Here is an 18,414-nt window from a genome sequence, read left to right as displayed (position 1 = left end):
ACTCTAAAAAGAAATGACACTCAGGCTTAGATTACTTGGACCTCTTTACTGTTTACTCATTGACCTTTTTCTTTCTTTCTGTGAAGTCAGAAGAGACTTCTTTCAATATTTCAAACAAATAAAATATCCAGCTGCACAAACATGATAAGTTCTCTTAGATTACTTTGGCTTCTTGTGGAATATTTGACTTTCCTCAGAATGTAAATGATTTCTGTGAACCCATCGGATGAAACTGGTTGTATAGACATTTAAAAGCGATACAACTTAAAAAAAAAAAACTATGACGGTATGAAATAAAGACCAAAATAAGCAGGGTTGAAACTAGCAATTTTAGTGCCTTATTGGCTAAGCTCACACAGGATTGCCATACATGTAAAGAGGAAACAACCACCATATTGATTCCATGCTGAGCTTGCCTGTTTTATATTTTCATCTGTTCAGGGAAAAGCAGCTTTAGGTAACCCATATGCTCAGCATGGGGTGGTTCGAGAGTTAGCAATGATTTTTTTTGGTACCCTCTGAATGGCTGAATAGCTCAGCGAATTGGCTATTTGGATGCAGATCCAGAAATTAGGAGATCAGTTCCCTACTGTGCATTCCAGAAGACTCAATCAATGTGGCCTTGAGCAATCCCAGGGCACCCCAAAAGAAAGGATTTGTAAACCACTGCTTCCTACCATCTACCTAAAAAATAAAAAACTGAAAAGGGTCACCGTAAGCCAGCTATGACTCAAGAGCACACAATTATTATTACTGGCCCTTCAACCTACCCCAATTATAACTCTTTTAAAATTATTTTTCTTTTTCTTTTTTATTATTATTATGCACCTGAGAGTGAAGCAAGACAGCTCAGTCATCCCAAAAAGGTCAGTGAGGAAGAACTCGGATCACTACACAAAGCATTCTTTAAGAAACTTCTCTATATATTATAGTCCTGGTAACTGCAACTATATAGACGCTGATAGTTTGTGCACCCATGGATGGGATATCATTTCACGCCTCTGAGGACAGTGCATGAGGGGTTTATCTAAGGAACGCTGTACTGAAAAATGTTTTTAAAAAATGTTCAAAACAGCATGCCTTCAACATGGACGTGCAGAACTCATTACCTACCAAATCCAACACAGCCCACCGTCACTTATTGCAGCCTATCAGGAACTTAGCCCGGCTTATCAAAAAAACTTTGTTTTTCTTTTTTGGTGGCTTCTGGCAATAATAGTATCAGGAGGGGCTCAATTCCAAAAGGAGAAGATAACACTTCTTTGCAAAAAATTAAAAGGAGGTGAGTGAACATATATATGGAGGCGCCTGGAAGTTTACCAAGTAAATGGTTCTCCCAAATATTTTGAAGCCTACGGCCACAAAAACTGGTTTTCTAGAAGGTGCTGTGGCATGCGTTAAAACTACGACAGCAGAGTCATCACAAATAGAAATTATTGACGTAAGCAAATGCTGTAGATACTACGAAAGGATTCCTTTGGCCCCGGTTTACAGAGGCTCAATGACAGACCCCAAGATGCCCAAGGCTACTTTGTGCCCAAGGCTATCTCGTTCTGATAATAATGTTTTATAATTATCCTCCTCCCCCTCCTCCTTTTCTTTTTGAGCCAAGTTCATACAGTGATTCAAAAATTATATTAATTTTGATTGGTATCTTTGGTGAGGCTAGAAGTGAATTTCACCCCAATATTTAAATAAGTCAACAACATATCCAAAATTCTTGGATCAACTAATTGCCACGCTCCATTAGAACAGAACTGAGATTTACAAATGTGTTGACTTGCATACAACAGTTATTTCAATGGCTACAGGTATACATTGAATTTAGGCTCTCGCCCTAAGCTAAATGCCTACATATAAAAACACCAAACAGACTATATTTTTCTTGTGTTAATTAGGTATTGAAAGGAGTGGGTGCTGACACTTTCAGGTTTAACATGAGGTCTTCCAAACTCAAGGACTGTCTGTTAGCTAGAATCCATGCTAGCTTAAAGGAGTGACTTTAAATAAGTTCCTTGCGAGTTTGCATCTGGATACAGTTCAAATGCAGCCTTGAAACCACTAGAAACCACTTTGCGTGTCAAATGAAGTCAGGTTTGCTGCTTCCATCTGACGGAAGTGGAGGCTGGTTTACAAAAGGAATAACAGTGGTTTAGCTAGCTAGCAGGCCTTGTAGAAGGCTTAAGAACGGAAACATCTGTTGCATGAAATGTGGCCAAAGACGGTTTGATGACTTGGGCTATGACACAAGAGTCAATGTTGGCATTGAAGGTCAGCCTAAAACATTGAGAGCTGTGGACTCACTGGCGTGCGGGCCTTTCCTTCTGACAACGTTCCCCAGGTGTTTGTGCTCTCTTACTTTTCAATACCAATGTCTTACGTTTCAAGCTGTACTTTCGGGAGGGGGAGCAATCCTTCCGTCAGATATTTGGGAAGAAATTTCGCACTGCATCCCAAGTTCCAAATATGCCATTCAAAGGGGAAGGAGGGCTGTGCATGGCTCTCCTCCACCTCAGTGAGTAAGCAATCACATCTTTAACAACACCAGCCATAATGCATAGACTAGGAAAGCAGCTATTGGACAAAAGCCAGAACTTTGGTCCAAGGATTACTTCACAAATCCTTATTTCACTTGTTATTATATTTTTCAGCTTTCTTCCATCAGGATTATTTGTTTATGGATAACATAAACCCTCAAAGTATGAAAAGAGGGAGGGAATGCCAAGGAGCCCTGACATTCTGCATTTTTTAAAGGTATGAATGTCAATTTTCTTGTACTAATTAATGGATCAGATGGTTACCGTATGTAAACCTAAGATAAACAAAAGACAGGGGTTGTGCAGTCCTCCCCACCGCACAGTTTTCAGGATGAACATGCACAGAAGAAAAAGTTCCTGATACTGAGACTTGAACCACATCTCAAGTAGTTTCTGCCATTAACCAAGACACGTGGTGACATCAGAAGCAAAGTATTTAAGGCACTACCTACAGGATGTCATCTGCTGGCTCCCCAACACAACTACTGCTCCAGTGATTTGTTCCGATTACAGGACGGATTATGGAGGGCAGGGGAATGTGGAGCGATCTGGTTCCTGCTTTGATGCTTCTCATCTTCAGTGTGATCTATTTTCTCTCTCTCACTTGAGTAATCCTTCATTTCACACTGGAGATGTTTATTCTCCTATGAGAAGCATCCCCACAGGTCATTGGTTCATTGGTTTACCTGTAGGCAAGCTAATTGTGAGCAGGCTACTCCTAAATGAGAAGGCTGCAGTAATATCAGCCAAGGACAATGGTACCACAAGTGGAAAATATTGGGATGAAAGTTGGAGAGAGAAAAGGCGTAAGGTAACCCTCAGCTGTGGGTCTGCTAGGGATGTGCTGCCATATGGGGGCAAAGCCCATAGAGCCGACATAGCCTTCTTCTCCACCTTTTCTCAAGACCATCATTCAGTGGGCCTCAGTAACTTTCCTTTGTTGTTGCGGTTGTTAAATGAAATAAGTGCCATATGAAAACAGCAGTGCATCAACCTAGAATGGTGTTACAATTTTTATTGTGTTCACTAGGGAAATATTACCCCAAAAAAGAGAGAGAGAGATGAAAACAGAGGAGGGGGTTTCTCTGTCCTCCTTTTTAATGTCATAATATATCACAGGGTTGCCATCTCAGATAATGTTGCATACAGCTCCCTTTGGGTGCAAAATAACCATTCACACAGGTTACAGAAAAGGATAATTAGAAACACTCTGAATTGTACTGAAACTAGAAACACATGTCGGTGAACCAAACCGTACCAAAAACAATCTATATAACACTCTGAATAGACCTTGACCCTCTTCCACACTCTTAAGTAGTTCTTAATTTGTTTGTTCTTACCCACCCAATGGCTGGCACATTTATCCATTTCACTTTTTATCTGGGGCCCTCCCCCCCCAAAAAAAATCATGTGAAACACCTCTTGAGCAAGACAGGAGGATCCGCGAGGCAGGATTACAGGACAATAAATCTGTACTCCTTGTTTGTAGTAGCATGTAGCCATACCGTCCAAATTATCCATAAAACACGTCTTTGCAACTTTTCAGTTAAACAGTGGTTGAAGTTTACTTTTTGAGAAATTACAGGTTTAATTTCAAAGCTATGAGCTATAAAATGCAAGACAGGATTATGTGTGAGAAACAATCTTCCTGAAGTTTAGATATAGAGGCCCCATGACAACCAAATCAAGAATCGTCTGGAATCTAGTATTACCACACCAAGATACCTTTTAAGGACAAATAAAAGAGCAATACATCTATCATTTGGGGAATTTTCATAACTTGAAAAACCCTAGTTGTGCAATCCATTTTTGTACTGTAGGGATATAGAAAGGATGCATCGAACAGGAAGAAATTATTATGAACATGCAGATGAACATTCAGAACACGGCCAAAGAGCACGAAAAACCCACAACAACCATGCAGATGAGTCTCAATACACACCCCAATAATTGTGACCAGTTCAGCAAACAATATGCACATTTCAACCTGCTTAGTTACACTGGCTTTCTCACGAGCATGGCTCTCCTAGATCCCATGCGTAGCAGAGTTTTAAAAAGTTATCTTTTGGAATTCTGATTTCCAGAATCCCCAGCCAGCATGATTTCCAGGATTCTGGGGATTGTAGTCCCAAAAGGGTCTCCCCCTCCCTTTAAAAAGGCAGCATTTCCAAACGCTGGGACTGAAGCACTAATAGACACATCGCTAAATGGCATACCTATCCCTTGATATGTTTATCTAAGATTAAGTGAGCAATTTCTTGGCCCCTTTCCCTTGTATTTTACAACTGTGTGACAGTACCCTTCTTATTTTCCCATTTGAGCTGCACATCTGTTAAAACTCAAGAACAATGGTTGGCGCTGCTCAGAAACAGGAAGGGTAACACAATCACCTTGGATTTGTAGAGTTTTGTAATGCAAAAGGACTCAAAACTTCAGCTCAGCGAAACATCTGCTAAGCTCTTATACCATTAATAGAGGATACTTTTCCTGCTCTTTTAAGTGCCAACACAAACATTTTGTTTTAAGGCCAAACTGTGGCAAGTATCTGATAATGGCTCCTAATTTAAGTTGTTACAAAAGCTGATGAGATGCCAGGGAGATAAGCGTCCATTTATTGGCGTCCCTGCTTTCCTTCCCGGACAGACCACCTTCACAATATAACCAAAGCATGCCGCTTTTTAATACTCCGTTGGGACTCTTAACTTTTCACTCGCTTTCTGCAGCATGACACATATACACCCCAAACGGCATAACTCTGAAAATGCACAACTTTTTTTTTAATCAAAGAGACATTAAGGCAATATAAGAAGTCAGATTTTTAAAACACAGTTCCAAAACCCCTGCACAGCATCCAGTGCCAAAATTAGCAGACACTGAAGGCGGTAAAATGAGACAGGTACGAATTTCTGTAACGACGCTACAGCTCTTTTTTAAAAGTGAAAGTCGCAAGATGCAGAAGAAAACGCCATTCACTTACCATTGACTTGGTGAAAGGCCGGGCCAACGTAAACAGCAAGGTATAGACCCACCAGTTGCGATGAAGGGAGGAGTACATCATGTTTCCAGGATGCACAGCATTGGATATCACCCCACAGGGAGAAAGGCGGCGGTTCAGCTCATTGGACACAAGAATATTGCAAAGCTTGGACCGGTTGTAGGCCAGCATTGCCCAATACTCTTTCTTGGGGGGAGAAAGCATGTTGAAGTCCAGTTTTCCTGAGCTGTCGTTAATTTCTGTGAATCTTTGAGATACAAAGAAGAAAACAAATGGGTTTCTAAATAAAATTATCCTTAGGATGTTTGCTCCTGACATCAGTGTAGCAGTGCTCTCTCTCTCTCTCTCTCTCTCTCTCTCTCTCTCTCTCACACACACACACACACACACACACACACACACATCACACTTGTCCATTTTGGCTTTTCATAGTATTTTCATCCCCTTTACTTCTTCCCCTCATCTGCCATTCTCTTGAACCTTAGGTCATGAAGAAGACCTGTTTACGGGTCTAAACTATGCCTAAAGATTTCATGCACTTGAAACAAACAAGTAGACATTAAATCACACATGGAAAGGATGTAGGATTCTGCTACAAGATGTAACTAAACTTGTCTTCTTGAGCCTCACTAAATCTAGGAGGGAGGGAAATCAAGCCTGTGTTCACACACCTTTTTCCCTGGCTGAGTGGGATGGCGGTGGTAGTTAGAGATGACCACAAACCAACAGTTTTCAGTGTTCATTGCATCAAAGCTCTGCCTCCTCTGGCAGGTACCCACTCAGAGGCAGTGCATGGAGGAGGCAGGGCAAGGAGCCAGGATGCTAGCTGCCTGGCAGTACCAATCTTTCCTGCTCAGTTCTTTTTTACTCATTATGTGTGCATGGTATTGAGCACAAGATGTATCCTGAAGACCATCTCAACGATTGCTATTGGTGTTGTCGGCATTCAGGGCATGTAAAGCATGGTATCTCTTTTCCTGCTGGCAACATGGGCATGATACTGTGCAGCAATGTTAGACCATTTCCTGGTGTTTTGAATCATGGATGCAGAAGCACAATAACCTATGTTCATAAACCAGGGGTTTCTAAAGAATTGAATCATCTCTTTTCCATATATTGGTCTCATTGTAGAAAGTCTGTTCTCCTGCATTACCTGAAATTCATCATTAGAGATGAGCATGAATTAAAAAAACAAATCACCAAATTTGTTCAGAAATGGCTAATTCATCAGTTTGTATTTGTACGAATCAGTGCCCCCAACAAATGCAAATCAATTATTTTTTAGTGATTTTTAAAAATTTGTTTGGCTATAAAATGCCCCCCTAAGGAACTTAGCAACACTAGAATTACAGAGAAGCTTCCCCTGACTCTCTGGTACAATCCCGCTAAGTTTGTTGAAGATTGGGTTTCAGATTCTGAGTTAGACAACCATAAAAGACATCCCCCCCACAAAAGTTTCCCTCAGGTATCTAGAGAAACCAAAATCACTGGGAAGCTTCTACTGATTCTACTCTACAATCCCTTCAAATTTGGTGAAGATCGGGTTTCAGACCTCGGAGTTATACACCCACAAAGAGGTCTCTCTTGGAAAGTTTTCCCCAGGCACCTAGAAGGCCAAAACTGCAGAGAAACATTCCCTGACTCTCTTCTAACAATCCCTCCAAGTTAGGTGAAGATTGGGTTTCCCCCAAGTTAGCTACCAAATGGCACTTTACTGCACAAACGTCCAAAACCCAAACTTCACCAACCTTGCAGGGCTTGTAGAAGAGAGTCAGGAGAAACTTCCCTGCGAATTTGGTGTCTTTAAGTGTGTGTGGGGGCAGTTATATAGGGTTTTAAAGTCAAAAACAAATCGACAAATCAAGTTGTCAATTTATCCAAAAAAATCGGAAATCCATAATTTGTGGTTTGTTGACCTTGACGAATCATAAAACAAAACAAATCAGCATTTTAAAAAAAATTCATGCCCATGTCTATTTGTCATTATTCATATTCCTATTTAAGAATCATATGGATACATGCACACGTGAAGCTGCATCAGTTGGTATTTGATGGCGTTCCTGGTTGTGCACCTGGTCACAAGACAGGCTTACATAGCCCGGATGGCAAGTGGCATCTGGTTAATCAGCAGCAATTCACTACTGTAACTTAAGTGTGTTGAAGACATAGATTGTAGTCTAGGATTCTAGCCATCATAGCTTAAAAATGAAAAAAAAAAAGCAAGCAACCAGTAACTGTGTCATGCAGAGATGGTAAATATGTCAAGATCCAAACATCCAAATTTTGAGACAAAGGCAAAAGGCAGCTTTCACCATGTATCTTCTCCTACACTACTTCTGCTGTAGTTTAAGTGTCAAAGTAACTTCCACATGAGACATGCTGCTGCTTGGATTCTTTTTAGATTAAAAATTGATGGCTAGGAAGGGGCTGTAACTTTGGTGGTATGCCATCAATAGCCTTAAAGGTATAAAAGATAAATGTGAACAAAGTCAAAATGAGCTCTGGCAGAGCTTAATGTTTTTTAAGTATACCCATGACATGACTGCGCACAAATCAAAGTAACTAGTTGATGTTTTTTAATTGGGTCTGACAGAGTCATTAAACACCAGCTGTTTCTTTCTTTCTCTCCCCCCCCCCACCTTTTAAATAACAACAAGGTAGCAAATAACGGAGGACTTCTACATGATATAAAGGAACATTTCTGTAGGCCTGTGTACTTAGTTTATTAAGCAGATTAGCAACAGGAAATAAATGTTAACATTGGTTCATGGAAGATTTTAAAGATTTTTTTGAAAAAACAGATGAAACACACCAAGGTTGCTTTCCAAATTTTGTTTGGCATGAACCACAAAATGCTAGTCTATGAATTTCCTCCCTTCCTTCCCCTTCTCCAAGCACTGGTGAAAACTCAGAATTACCAAAGGTAGCACTCAGCCAAGAGCCCCTGTAATATCAGTGATGATTTCTAAACAATATGCTTTGTGTGTTTTTAGAAGAGGTGCTCCTTCAATTGGCGAAAGACATCCTTTTGTCACAGTATGGGATTTTCCTCATCTCTGTTGCATTTCGTGCGATTTGATTTCAGGACTGGCCATTACAAAGAGTTTATTGGTGGACATACAATGAACAATGAAGCCAACGTGCAGACATACAAATAAGGAATAAATAGAAGAAAGGATGAGACTCGATTGACAAAGAATGAGAAAAGGAGGAGTAAAAATCAGTACTGCAGTGGAAGACAGGAGGGCCTGGAGTGCTCTGGTCCATGGGGTAACGAAGAGTCGGACACAACTAAACAACAACAACTGACAAAAAAGAGAGGAAAATGCGAGGGAAATTGTTTCTAAAACATGAGTGTTTTATACCATACATTGTCGGGTCCAGCCATGTATCAGAGTTAAGACACTCCAAATTCGCTATCAAAATCAGTTCTGGTGGAAAAACATCAGCTTCTCACTTTGGGTAAGAGAGATTCTTAGAATGTTGTGAGTTTGAGTCCGTGCCCAGCCATGAAACCCAATAGATAAACTTGTTGTCTGCCTTTCTCTCAGCTTCACCTACCTGACATGATTGCCATACAGATAAACTGAGGAGGAAGAGAGCTACGCCTGCTGCTTTAAGGCCAATGGAGGAAATGTAAGTGGTAGTGTTGGTATCGACTGAAGATTGACTGAAAATCTTGCAACACTGGCACATATTTGTTGGCCTTGGTGTATCAATGTATCCAAATACCCTTTCTTTATGTAACGGTAGAAAATTTGTATTTGTCCCATGTTTGCACCTTTCCTTGTTTAGAGAGCCCTTCTGATTGCATCAGCAAAACTATGTGCATGACCTGATCCAGTCCTTAGAAGTAACATGCACAGTTGTAGAGAGGGTGGAGAAAACAGCAAGCCTGCTCCCTTCCCCCTCGTGTACTCACAAGTACAGTGGTGCCTCACTTGACAATGTTAATTCGTTCCAGAGAAATCACTGTAGAGTGAAAATGTCATCAAACGAAATAAAAAAAAAAACCAATGAAACACATTGAAAACCGTTCAATGCGTTCCCGTGGGCTGAATACCTGCTCGTCCAGCGAAGATCCTCCATACGGCGGCCATTTTTGGTGCCTGTAAAGTGAGGAATCCCTCCTAGAAAACAGTGGGGGGGGCATTTTCTTCAGCCGGTGGCCATTTTGAAACCCAACGATCAGCTGATTGTCGTAAAGCAAAAATGAGTTCCCGAAGCAGGGAGCCAATCATCGCGAAGTGGAAAAACCCCATTTAAACCATCGTTTTGCAATCGCAAAAACCTAATCGTACAGCGATTTCCTCATTAAGCGAGGCAATCGTTAAGCGAGGCACCACTGTATCTGAAAAGGCTGCAAGGCAGCAGGGGGAAGGAACCAATGTCCCAGGCTTCACTTCCCATCAGTGCTAAATCAGCAACTGTGGATCACAGGCATTGTAGTTAAATAACACCATGTGGCCCCCGGCTGTTCGCGTGACTTAGCACTTGTAAGGGAAAAGCAGAACATACCCAAGGAGAAGGAAAAGAGTAAGACTCATGAAGCAGAGAGAAAAGAGAACGAAAACTGGGCCTCAGGATGCTTCCATATAACAAGACAAAGCAGCTAACATTCCTCCTCTGCTCATTTCTTGCAGTCCAACGCTCAAAAACTAGCAGCCACTTCAAGTGATTGTTTTGTATGTTTCAATACGATTTAATGCATGACAAATCACTTAGGAAAGGAAAAGCAATTAGTTGTGAGGTCTCTACACACACACACACACCATTTAGTTATCAAGGAATATATTTCCATAAAACCTTGGCTGATCTCGCGCCATGAAGCAAGGAAGTAGCCAACCGTCTGTTGCCTACTTTTTGTTTTGTTTTTGTGGCAGTCTTCATTTCCAATCAAGCTTTCAAAGCTTTGCAAAACATATCCTTGTGTTTTGTTACGGGGCAAGAGAGGTGTGGGGGGGTAGGGACAGACAAAACCCTCCTCCCAGCAGAAAGTTGCTATTTAAAAAAACCATCCGAGATCCGTGTTACCTAGAGAAACAAGCAGCTGACAATTCAACATAATCTACCATTAAATAACAGCTCATTTAGACATTTCCCATTGTGCCTTCCACATCTGGCAAGTGATTGGAGCTGGCAGATTTATTTCAAGCGCGAAACCTGCCCGCCCTGCGGTAGCCTCCCTCCCTTCGTAATGGGACTCTGCTACTTGCTTTGAGAAACCTGGTGTGATTTGCAAAGATAAGGGCATCCAAGATTTATTTATTTTTATTTCATGATTGGGGGACCACTTAATTACTCCATGTTTCATGTTCTCAACACTGGGGAGGATTATTCCAGGCCTTTTCTATTGCTTCCTTTCATTTCTGCTGTCATAAATTTTAAATGGTTAAAGTAAATCTATCTACAGTGTGTCATTCCTACCATAAGCCCTTATGTTGCCAAGTGATAAAGGGGTCCAGCCTGACCCTTGGCTGGTCTCTCCCTGCCAGGTCCCGGGGGTTACATTATAGGGGAACATGATTTTTAAAAAAGCAAGCTCCATACGAGGTCATGGAAACATTTGCAGGGAAGCCGAGGGGACAGATTTTGCATTCCCACTGTGCTTAGCTCATACCTTTTTTAGAAAGCATAAGGAAACTTTTAAACATGTGCAAGGGTTTTCTCGCAAAGAGCAGAGGAAAGCATTAGCTTTGCTGGTTTTTCCTGCAAGAAAACATAACTAAGCACTTACACAGCAGAACTACCAAGACTATCGCTTAAAAAATTGGCTAAAATGGGATAGTTTCACACCATTATTTTGCCACTTGTCCTCCTGTGAAACCAACTAAAAGGTCATGGCATAGCATGCTAAAAATTAAAGAGGGTAGCTTTCAGAAGTAAGCCGTCAGCGATGCATTACTTCCCTTCTCATGTTAATAAGACTGCTTGCATTCTTGTCATTAATATCTCATCCAAAGCAAATATCCAAATTTGATTCAGTTTAGAAGCCTATTCATTCTAGTGTCTTTCTAATTAAAAAAACAGTGCCTTCTTCTTGGTATGGCACCAGAGTTCTTAACTAGCAAAGATTATGCTGTTCGTAGTAATAATTAATCCACCTACTGGCAAAATCTGGTAGCAAACAAAACCATACCTGGATCCATACAAAGATAGGTCAAAAAGGGGGACTTCCCAGTGTTACAAGAGCCATGCTTCAATATGGTACCCAGCCACTACAGCAGGCATTGAACGTTTATTTCTGCCAAGCTGCTCAGCGGGGTCAACTGCTAAGTTTATGGCTGACTTAAGACTTGCACCTGCTTTTCTATGGGCTGCTCATTCAACCCTTCCATCAGAGGTTCCCATGGTTACGCATCAGACATTTTGGACTTCATCTCCCATAATATTGAACTAGTATAGCTGATTGTCAGGGCTTCGAGAAGATGAAGTCCCCCCAAAATTTGGGAACTGTTGCACTGAACTGTAAGTGAAGATTGCCCAGGTCCAGGACTGCTGTTGGTAACCAATGAGCCACACTACCCTCTTTGCCCAAGATTGTAGAGAGCAAGTTGTAGTTTTAACTATGGAACCAGCCTGGCTGTTGTACCTCCCAAAAATTCCAGACTTCCCAGGGAAGCTGCAAGTCCACAAGGCTAGGCACTTTGAGTTCATATTTATTTAATTTATTTATTTTATACTGTCCATTTGGCTGAGTCCACTCTAGGTGGTTCCTAACATATAAATGCCACCATTTAACAAAAGAAAGAAGAAGAAATAATGAAATAAAATAAGCCCAAAGCCTAAAAATGCACCACAATAAAACATTTTAAAACAGGACACTCGCTTTGTGTGAGAGAGAGTTGCCACCACACCCGCAAACCCCAAAACCCAAGCAGGGGAAAAAATTAGATCTAGCACAGCAAAGCCCCTGAGCCAAAAACCCTGACATTTGGTTGGAGAATTTATATAAAGGTAGATAGATTCTTCTTTGAGAAAAATAAAAAGGTTCAAAAAGATCTCAACGCATTTAATGCAAAAAGCACTAGGATGCAAACCTAAGGACAATCAGGAGGACCTGCTATAAGTAAGAAACTGAAATTATTCTACTTAAACTCACTCACTGGCACGGAAGTCAGCATGGTTCTGAGGCATGTGCAGAGAGCATTCCTCACAGCAGAGCACCTTCTAAGAGTCAAGCTCAGCCAAGGTTTGAACCCCTTCTAGACCCTTCTGGAAAAAAACTGCCAGTCGGGCTTTGAATTCCCTCAAATGTTCAAGAAAAGAACAGCACTTTCTGGCCCCTCCCCTCTCTCACAGCTGAAACCGTTTTCCCAATTAACAAGGTCCCAGAGAACTGGCCGGGTCCAGCCATGGAGGCCTCTTTCTCTGGAGAAAAGCTGCAGGTTTTGCCCTTCCTTGGAATCAAGCAGACCCTGACGGTTGCAACTCTTAGCCAATTTCCCAGGCCCACAAACAAAAGGACTATGTACTTTTTTCCAAGATGGATTCCAGATTTCCCAGTTTCACGAGTATTTATTTATTTTTATCAAAACAGGACCATCTCGACCCCACTTTTTTGAAAAACTTTTTTGAAAAACTTAGTAACTCCTTTAAAAACGATTGCTTCTGCAATTGTAGTAGTTTCCCATCTTCTCTTCAGAGCTAGAGACGGGGAAATAAAATAAAACAGAAAGCACTGGAAATGTTCTGGCATCATTAACTGTGGCCAAATTCAGTTTCCTTATGATCACCGGGCGGGGGGAGAAGGTAAGTGTTCTTCAAGAGAAGCCCCACCATTCTAAGAACTAACCTGTGTGATTCAGAGGAAACCATCACTACCCTCGCAGGAGCAGAACGACAAAGGATGTCTTTGAGAAGCTGGATGAGATAGAAATGCCCCAGGTGATTCACCTGGAAGGTGGACTCCAGGCCATCTTCCGTCAGTTGCCAAGGAAGACCAAAAACGGCAGCATTGCAGATCAGCACATGGAGAGGCCTTTAGAAATATATAATAACAGAAGCACCGTCAGTGGTGGATGATGGATGATCATGCAATTTTGCAAAGACAGTGGAAGAGCATCTTGTTGAGATCCACTCATATAATTTATTCACATGATGCATTTCTTCCAAAAGTGCAACCGAAGGTCACTTTAAAAATAAGCAGAATTAAAATGCAGTAACTTACATATAATAATAATTATAATAATGTGTTGTCAAGTCAATTCTGTCTTATGGTGGCCTTTTTTCAGAGTTTTCCAGGTAGAGTAGTTTAACATTCCCTTCTTCGGGGAATATCCTGGGTTTGTGCAGCTTGCCCAAGGCCACAGAGGTTGGCTCTTTTCCCAGGAGAAGGGAATCGAACTCCCAACCTCTCCAAACCACTGAGCTATCCAGCCAGCTACAAATACTTGCCTGCAATGGACTTACTGCCAGGCTGTATGCACAAAGCAGCCCTCTGAAATGTTATAATCCATGTTAAGTGTACAGTGGTGCCTCGCTAGACAGTTACCCTGCACGACAGTTTTTTCGCTAGACATTGACGTTTTGCAATCGCTATAGTGATTCACAAAACAGTGATTTCTATGGGGGAATTTTGCTGGGCAATGTTTGGTCCCTGCAATTTTCACTGGACAATGATTTTGACAGCTCCTTCCGTGGTCGCAAAATGGGTGTTTTCGGGACCTAAGCTTCACAAGACAGCGATTTAAACAGCTGATCGGCAGTTCACAAAGCGGCTTTGGCCGATCTTCGCTAGACAACAACAATTCTTCCCCACTGGAATGCATTAAACAGGTTTCAATGCATTCCAATGGGGAAATGCTTTTCGCTAGACAATGATTTCGCTAAACAGCTATTTCAGTGGAACGGATTATCATCGTCTAGCGAGGCACCACTGGACAATTGTCCTGTATTCCATTCCCATGTCCTCATAACTTTACTATAAGCACACCTGGTGTGCATATAAGTCTGTGATGCAAATATTATTATCCAGGCATCTAAATAAGTGGTCTACAGTCCACCAACATTCAAACAAAATAATATTTGTTAGTTTTTAAAGTATCACAAGACTCCTGGATACTCTTGCTGTAACAGATCAACATAGCCACCTCCTTGAAACAAATTCAAGATACATTAGTTTTACTTAATTGAACTCAAGGTTACTAAAATCGATGGGTCTTATTTTGTAATAACATATCTTTCATGTCCGCTCTTGATCCAACAATAATTCCATTCACGTGTCATGCATTTTTGCCAGTAGAATTGGCAAATATATTCCAGGAAAATGCCAGTGCAATGTGTGCACTTTTTGAGCCGTTTTAAAAGTGAAAATCCTGTCATTTTGCTTACGGAACTATATATATATTATATTAGTTTAAAAGACAAGGTGTGGTAAGTATTATATAATACTTTTAAGATGGAAAATCTTTATTTGAACATAAAAAGTTCATATATCCAAATGCATGTATGGACCAACGACTCACACATGTTGTTTGAATAAAAACAAATATCCTATACTGTAGATTTTCATCTCCCATTTTTTTCATTTCAGTTTCAAAATTTATACAATTCATTACAACATCAGAATGATTACTTATAGACATTCATGTCTAAGTCTTTGTAATCTAGTAAAACATAAAGACCTCTTCACATGTATGTATGTATGTATGTATGTATGTATGTATGTATGTATGTATGTATGTATGTATGTATGTATGCATTTGTTTGTTTGTTTGTTTGTTTGTTTGTTTGTTTGTTTGTTTGTTTGTTTGTTTGTTTGTTTGTTTGTTTGTAGGAATACAGTGGTTTATTTATTTATTAGATTTTTATCCTGCCCTTCTAGACAGGAGTCTACTCAGGGCTGTTCACATGGCAGTGGAGTTTGAAAGAGTCAGAACTAGACATTGGAGTTTTGTATTCAACTCCCAGGGGAGAACAATATGAAGCTTTGCGACACAGGTGGCTGGCCGGATTGGACCCTCCCTCCCAAAACCGGGCATCCACTTACCACTCACTACACAGCGTGCATGGATGACGTCATCAAAAGCACACCAATCACGATAGGAGCCCAGCTGGCACTACCCCGCCTCCCTGCTTGGCTGGCCCCTCCATTGAAGGGACAGGGCGATGGGAAGGGACGCAGCTGAGAAGGGAGGGAAGGTAGCGCCAGCTGGGCTACCGTTGCAATTTACGCAGTTTTGATGACGCTGACTCTGCGCCCCGCACAGCAAGTGGTAAGTGGATGCCTCGTTCAGGGGGGAATGGTCCAATCGGGCCAGCCACCTGTGCCAGAAAACTTCGTATTCGTCTTCCCCAGGAGAAGAATACGAAGCATCCATGTTAAGTCAGAAATGAAAGCAGTACCATCAAGATTCAGTTACAAGTCCAGGCAAGTGAAACTAAAAGCGGCAGGGTGAAAACAGACACCAGGCTAAGATGCATCAACCCCCTTCAGGAATGAACAGTCACATCATCAGAAGAGAATTGATAGTTCCAGCAGTTATGGGATAGATAAATTCTTGAAGGGCATCTACTGAACAGCATCAGGAATGGAAGTTGACATTGATGGAGGATCTTCCACAGAGAACAGCAGTGAGACTCAGGCCAACTCTTGTTGGTTGCAGAAGACAGCAACGGCAAGCCACGTTTAACAACTGACAATCCAAAATACTGAACACTAAGACTCCCAGATGGTGCCGGAAGATGCGACTCCCAGGTCAGAAGGCACTTGGTCACTTACTGGGGGAGACCAAAGCTTGGAAAACTTTTATACCAGTGTCCAGGAAGCTGATCATACGAACAGGACACATTGAGTGACAGAAAACGAAGGAGAATTAAAAATCAACAAAAGATTTGGTTAGAAACAAAGCGAGACAGCAACTCATTTAAACGATCTGTGAATGAAGAATGCCAAGGGTGTGTGTGAAATAGTCAAACTATGTTGGGAAAAAAGTTTATGAATACTGTGGAATACCAGAAAGCTGCATACGTGGGTTCTAGATCAAATAAGAGTGATACACATCAGTGTAAGTGAACATATTGTAGGACAAGGCCTATAACAGTCATTCCAGGTTAACAATTATAGAATTTGTAGCCCCTTTCGGGGAAAGTGCTGCTTTTGGAAAACAAAATTAAAATGATCTCTTCAAAAGCATGTTTGTGGAAACCAGAAATAGAGGGCCAACAGTGAGAATTCACACACCATTCTCTTTAAATCTCATTCTGTCTTTCAAATTGAACTGATGCAAAGGCAACAAATTGAATTACCGTATTTCATCTTCCACCAATGATCTCTCTCTTCATTTCTAATGCTAAACATGAACAAGTTAATGTTTAAGCCCATCTGTGCTATATACACTCAATAGGGAGTCACATCCTATTGAACTTAAGAGCTTTCCTCTGGGTAGAAAGGTACAGAATTGCACATTTCTACCCATCAAAATTACTGTTTACTGGGCAGCACCATATATTATAAATTGACAGAGTTTGTCTCCACCGTTGAGTGGTGTTGTGTGTCACTAAATATCTCACTGTGCGTTAATGGAATTTTGAACATACATAACTATCAATGCTGCCCATATAACATCAAGGCTCTGCTTCACAGCCGAAAAGGTGTGAGTGGATAAGGTAGATTTCATGGCCTAGATTTCATCAGGTTATTAAAACCTAAGCTATGTCCTACTCATGGGTTACAACCCTTAGAAAAATGTCCTATACCTTGCAGAAGCAGCCTGCAGTGATAACATCTTGAAAGGCCCAAAGGTAAATAAAAACATTAATGTAGCTTTTGAAATCTGCTTCAAATCAGGCTTCCTTCACGTTCTTCTTTTTCCTGTTGACATTGGGAAGCAGCTCTTTCAGAGAAGAAGGGCTTCCTCAATTTGGCTGTCTTAGAGGCATCACAGGAAGGAACTAAGGTCAAACAGGAGAAGGCGACGGGCAGAAAATGTTGGGTCCTCCAAAATATTACGTGACCCTCTGGCTGGGAAGGACAATAAAACCAACATGGGGTGTATTGTCTGGAAGCAGCTCCTATACAAGAGTTGAGAGAAGTGAGTGCCAGCATAGTTCACTGCAGTGAATGCTGGGACTCGTAGTCCAACAGTATCTGGACCGTCACATTGTGTCCCCACCTGACCTTTACCAATACAATGGGGTCTTGACTTGAGAACTTAATCCATATTGGAAGGCGGTTCTCAAGTCAAAAAGTCTGTAAGTCAAATCTCCATTGACCTATAGTGCATTGAAAACCGATTAATCCCGTAACAGGCCGTTTTTGTTCCATTTTGGTTTTTTTCTGGTCTGTAAGTCAATTCTCAGGCTGCAAGTCAAACCTAAATTTTGCGGCCAGAGATGTCTGTCACTCAAAAAGTCTGTAAGTCAAGTCCTATGTAAGTCAAGGGTCCACTGTAAGTATACATGAAGGGAGCCTGGACTTTGAGCAAAAGAGACAGGAAAGACCTCTTGGTAGTCTTAACGTTTGTAGAACATTCTTCCATAAATACTACAGTGGTGCCTCACTTTACGATTGCCCCACATTACGACGATCTTTTTGCGATCGCAATTGCAATCGCAAAACGATGGTCTAAATGTTTTTTTTTTGTTGCTTTGCGATGATTGATTCCCTGCTTTGGGAACCGATTCTTCGCAAAATGATGATTTTAAAACAGCTGATCGGCAGTTTCAAAATGGCCACCGGGTAAACAAAATGGCTCCCCGCTGTTTTCTGGGATGGATTCCTCGCAAGACAGGCAGCGAAAACGGTTGCCCTATGGAGGATCTTCGCCGGACGGTGAGTTTTGACCCCATTGAAATGCGTTGAAGGGGTTTCAATGCGTTTCAATGGATTTTATTTTGCTTTTTTTTTTTTTTTTGCTTTATGATGTTTTCGCTTAATGG

General features: G+C 41.2%; 1 protein-coding gene across 3 annotated transcripts in view; it reads right to left on the bottom strand.

Moving 5' to 3' along the window:
* WWOX (WW domain containing oxidoreductase) overlaps positions 1–18,414 on the bottom strand; it is a 605,441-nt gene that overhangs the window by 439,718 nt on the left and 147,309 nt on the right. For 2 of the 3 annotated variants that reach the window (XM_078380482.1, XM_072980597.2), the window contains exons 7-8: positions 13,328–13,513; positions 5,515–5,779 (exon numbers count right to left, since the gene is read on the bottom strand). The exons of the other annotated variant lie outside the window; for it this stretch is intronic. In XM_078380482.1, the coding sequence (XP_078236608.1) occupies positions 5,515–5,779; positions 13,328–13,513 (451 nt within the window). The remainder of the gene's footprint in view (positions 1–5,514; positions 5,780–13,327; positions 13,514–18,414) is intronic. 3 annotated transcript variants of the gene reach the window in all.

This window comes from Pogona vitticeps, chromosome 10, assembly GCF_051106095.1.
Source record: "Pogona vitticeps strain Pit_001003342236 chromosome 10, PviZW2.1, whole genome shotgun sequence".
In the NCBI taxonomy this organism is placed as follows: Eukaryota; Metazoa; Chordata; class Lepidosauria; order Squamata; family Agamidae; genus Pogona; species Pogona vitticeps.
The sequence above is the reverse complement of the archived record's forward strand: the minus strand, read 5'-3'. Positions and strand labels throughout refer to the sequence as shown.